The sequence below is a fragment of the Aplysia californica genome, unplaced genomic scaffold (genome assembly GCF_000002075.1).
Source record: "Aplysia californica isolate F4 #8 unplaced genomic scaffold, AplCal3.0 scaffold00963, whole genome shotgun sequence".
NCBI classification, from domain to species: domain Eukaryota; kingdom Metazoa; phylum Mollusca; class Gastropoda; order Aplysiida; family Aplysiidae; genus Aplysia; species Aplysia californica.
In genome coordinates this window covers 113,550-118,177 of record NW_004798233.1, presented here as the reverse complement: position 1 = coordinate 118,177, position 4,628 = coordinate 113,550, and the positions used below count along the sequence as shown (strand labels likewise).

The 4,628-nt window shown below is 41.3% G+C and overlaps 1 protein-coding gene across 1 annotated transcript in view; it reads right to left on the bottom strand.

Annotated features, from left to right (window-relative positions):
• Positions 1–4,628, bottom strand: part of LOC101846542 (choline transporter-like protein 4) — a gene marked incomplete at its 5' end in the record, with an annotated part of 80,568 nt that overhangs the window by 23,631 nt on the left and 52,309 nt on the right. Inside the window, 4 exon segments of the mRNA XM_013089490.2 lie at positions 174–234; positions 1,534–1,647; positions 2,700–2,787; positions 4,387–4,465. Coding sequence (XP_012944944.1) covers positions 174–234; positions 1,534–1,647; positions 2,700–2,787; positions 4,387–4,465 — 342 coding nt within the window.

Here is a 4,628-nt window from a genome sequence, read left to right as displayed (position 1 = left end):
CACACACACACACACACACACACACACACATACAACACACATACACACACACGCACACACATACACACATAAGACACATACACACACACTCACACACACACACACGCACACACACAAACACGCATACGCACACAAACACACGATTGACCAGCGCCCACGCTGGCTTGACTTACCAACTGTGCTGTCTAAGTAGTAGGCAGCACACTCCTCATCCAGAACCAAGTCCTGAACTTTCTGCAATAACACGGAGTGGTACACAGTTTCACTCACAGGGTTATATTGTTTTTAAGTAAGTGCTTTACGGCAATTACAAAACTATAAGGTCATATAAGTGCCGAACATTTGAGATGTTACATGAAAGTAAGAAACACATAATAGAAGGAGGATAGATAAGGAGGAGAAATAAGGAGGAGAGATAAGGAAGAGAGATAAGGAAGAGAGATAAGGAGGAGAGATGCTTGATAGGAAAGAAAGAGCAAACAACACAAGAGCAGTACACAGTCACTTACACTAAAGCTATTTGATGTTCATGTTTTTAAGTCCCATAGCTTCATTTCAGACCAAATTGGCAGAGAGCCTTGAAATCTCCGAAACAACCAAAATTCAGAACCCTTCATTGGGAATTCGAACCAGAGAACATATGGTCTGTAATCGAGCATGATACCAACTGAGATTACAAATTGCCCAACAAGAGAAACAGGCGAAAAAAAGATGTGAGAAATTGCATTGGCTTAATACCTCTCGCAACACTTTAAAGTTGTTTAAGAATTAGCAAGACCTCCGAGTTAAACGTCTGGGCCTAGCCAAATGGGACAATTTGTGTAAAGTGGCGAACGTCCCAAGACAGAAATTGAGACGAGACTACAAAGAGCTAACAGCGTCAGCTACCAGCTTGCCCCACTCCTCAAATACCCTAACATGCCCATTGAGACCAAAGCCATGCTCATTAACTCTATCTTCATCACCTCTTTGACCTACCAATGCCAGACACGGACCTTGACCAAAAGTCTGGAACACAAGATAAGCACCTGCCAGATAGAGACGTCTAAGGAGAGCCGTCAACAAAGCCAGATGGGACGTGATCAGAAACAACAGGATGAGAGAAATGATGGGAATAACACCTGTCCTCCACTACATTCAGAGACAAACAATCAGGTAGTTAGGATGGCACCTTAATTACCAGCTTTCCATTAAAGCGTACCTCAAAAGAAAATCGGGTTATAAGGCAAGAGAAAGAACAAGGAAGACATGGATCAAGGGTGTGAAGGATACCCTGAAAACGCCAACATCCCACCCAGCCAGACCATCCGGCTTGCTAGAGACAGAAAGCTCTTTCTCCCCTCGCGTCCTCGGAGTACAAGAGTAAGGATTATAAACTGAGTAAGTTAGCCTTTCTGAAGGACAAAACATTGGATTGAGCTGAGTCTCGAACCACCTTTCCCGCAATCTCACGATTATCCTGTAACCAAATCAAAAGAATATTATACCGACGCCCAGCAAAAAGCAACCAAATCAACCATAATAAAAACATACCTTTGTATTGGTGTCTTTGTTTATGGAATCTATGCAAATGAGATCGTCCAGGTTGGTCGAATCATAGTCTTGTGCAGCAATATAGTTGGAATCCGGACACTTGGAGACGCACACCTGAAGACGACAAATAATATAGCATTATTTTACCAAGCTTTCTCTTTCAACAAAAGCGAAAAATATACGTACGTAGGCCTTTTACCAGTAGAGATTTTGTACATTTCCACAAGAAAATGCAAATGACTGACACTGACACATACAAACACAAACGCACATGCATTTATAACGAGTTTCAAATAAACACAGCAGCGTAACAATGCACTAACGACAGATCTCATTATAGATCTAGTTGGGTTTTTTTTAACGCTGAAAAGGTTTGAAGCTTGACAGAACAAACTGTTGATTCTTTGAACATTACAGCAGGCCTAAATAATCCAAAAACCAAAGAACACCACATTTTCAATACTTTTCAATTTGCACACAATACAACAATCTTACAGCAGTCTTGTCTATTGCTTATTTTCAGTACAATGTATTAATTTACAAGTTCTTGCATAATATCTCCTGTTCATATTATGTTCCCTGACGATCACCCCTCCGCTTTTGAATCTAATGCATTTCTGCCAGGCTGTTGAATCCATCCTTTCATTTCAGATTCACAGCAATTTCAATTCTAAACACTTTCTACTTTTCTCTACCGCCTTATTTCAATCCTAAATGTCGGGACTCGAAATGAGGGATACAAAATCCCTGCGAAAAAAACGGAGACACTAGATAACATAAAAAGGCTTTCCCATGTTGAAATAGAATCTCGTCTTTTGCGTGCGACAGTGAAGAGCATAATAAGGCACTGCGTTATTGATGCTTGTGCATAAAAACGTAGAACTGGCTAATTGCACTAAACCAGCTTATGTAATATCAAAACCAGCCAAACCACCTAGAATAAAGCAGTTCATGTATCCCCTTCCCGGAAAAAAAAAAAGAATCACACAATATGGGTGCTGGGAAAAAATAAGAGGACAGACACACAGAAATAACAGAGGGAACGTAAAGTAGCAGGACCTACCAGTGGCGTCCTCCAACCACTACCTCAGAATTATTAGCTGTGGTCAGTGACGACTACAACATATATTAAAAATAGATGTAATCCATATTATGCATGTTCTTACTTGTGGCGTCGGGCATCCGTTGACGAAAACGCCAGGTCCCATTCGACCACACTTGACCAGATCGAAGAAAAAGAGGTAAGGCCTGTCCCTGTAACACAGAAGAGTTAATGTTACAAAACATGTATAATACTTAACTATAATTGTCTGTTTATTTGAGTTAAGAGAACCACATCGACACAATGATACTCATTTAGTGCTGGGAAAAGATAGGACAGATGAACATAAACAACAGAGGAGAGGCAAAGAAGTAGGACCTAGGCTTTCATACTCAGAGGAGCCCTCCAATCACCCACACAAAACTATTGGAGTGGGCAAAAAACAAAAAATGTAAACCAGCAGAGAGAGGGAGAGAGGGGGGGGGGGGTTAGGTTGCTAGTAGTTTAAATAATCTAGTCTACACTGAGCAAAGAGAGGTAGTTTTAGTTTTGGTAAGAGTTTTACGGCACTTGCAGCACAGTAAGGATAAAAATATAATAAAAATTCTGCCGAAAACTAGTAATAAACACAAAAGAAGGAAGAGAGATAAGGATGGTAGACGTTTGATTGGAAAGAAGGAGAAAACCACACTAGAGCACCCGCGAACCACCGGCGAGAAAAACAAAGAAAGACAGAACAAAAAACAACGTCAGAAAAAAAAAAAGAAGAAGAAGTAGGACCTACCAGTAGTGCCCACCCAACCACCTGTGAGCGAGGAGAGGCTAAAAGCCTTTCATGGAGCGTATAGAAAAAGCAAGGTGGGCAGAAACAACAGAGTTTTAATAAAGAAAAGAAAGGGGAACCAAATAGTTGCCGCTTCGCTTTATAATTCATTATCATCCCATCGGCAACAGATAGGTTTAACATTTGAAAATAATACATGTACATGGAACATTCACAGCTTCATTAGGAGTTTTCACCGAATTAAAAAATAAATTTTCTTTTTAATGTTGGTGTTTTGACGATCCATCGACACACTGACACAAAAGGGTCATAATTTAGTACAGAGGAAGAGTAAGACAAAGACAAGTCAGAGACAGTGGAGAGAAAGAAATAAATAGTACCTATCATCAGTGGCGCCCTACAGCCGCCCACGAAGAGACGGAGAGGTCGGGGAGTTGGAAATATTGATTAGAATAAAGAATAAATTGTTGGAAGGGTGAACCTAATTGTAATGCTAAGTTTTTAAGGTGTTGCTTCGATTCAGAAACAATGCCATGAAGGCCAAATCCCGGAACATACGAGATTAAAATAACGTAATAGTAATACATAGTAGTAAAGGAGAAGTCCACACCAGAGCACCCACCAACCACTCGGAGAAGTGAAGCGGGGAAAGGGGGTAGCGTATTGTCTGTTGTCTGGAAGGAGTGCCAAAGAGAGTAAAAATGGAGAGTGGAGAGAGAGAGAGAGAGAGAGAGAGAGAGAGAGAGAGAGAGGGGGGGTGGGGGGAGAGGAGGGGGGGGAAAGAGAATTTGGCATGTTGATGTATCAATGGAATATTAAACAACAACAAAAACAGCAGCACCACCACCATCACCACCACTACCACCACTACCACCAACACCAACACCACCAACAACAACAACAGCAACAACATTTAATAATGACAAAACAGCAGTAACGACACCATCACCAACACCACCACCACCATCAACCACAACAAGTCTTTTCTTTAAAAAAGAAAAAGTCACACATATAGAGATATACTCACTTAAAGTCGCCCTGGCCACAAAGATTTCCATTGGAGTCTTGAGGGTAAATCAGAAGCTTGGGGTTACCGTACAAAAATGCTGAGGAAGGAGAAGGTTGTAAATATCTTTTATCCCCAAATCGACACAATTCGTTAGGAGGGAGCTGTGTCCCCCTAATTTTTCTAAACTCCATCTACCTCTTTCTCTCTCTGTTTTTCTTCTGCCCCCACCCCCCACTCCTTCTTCCTCTATCCCCCCCCTC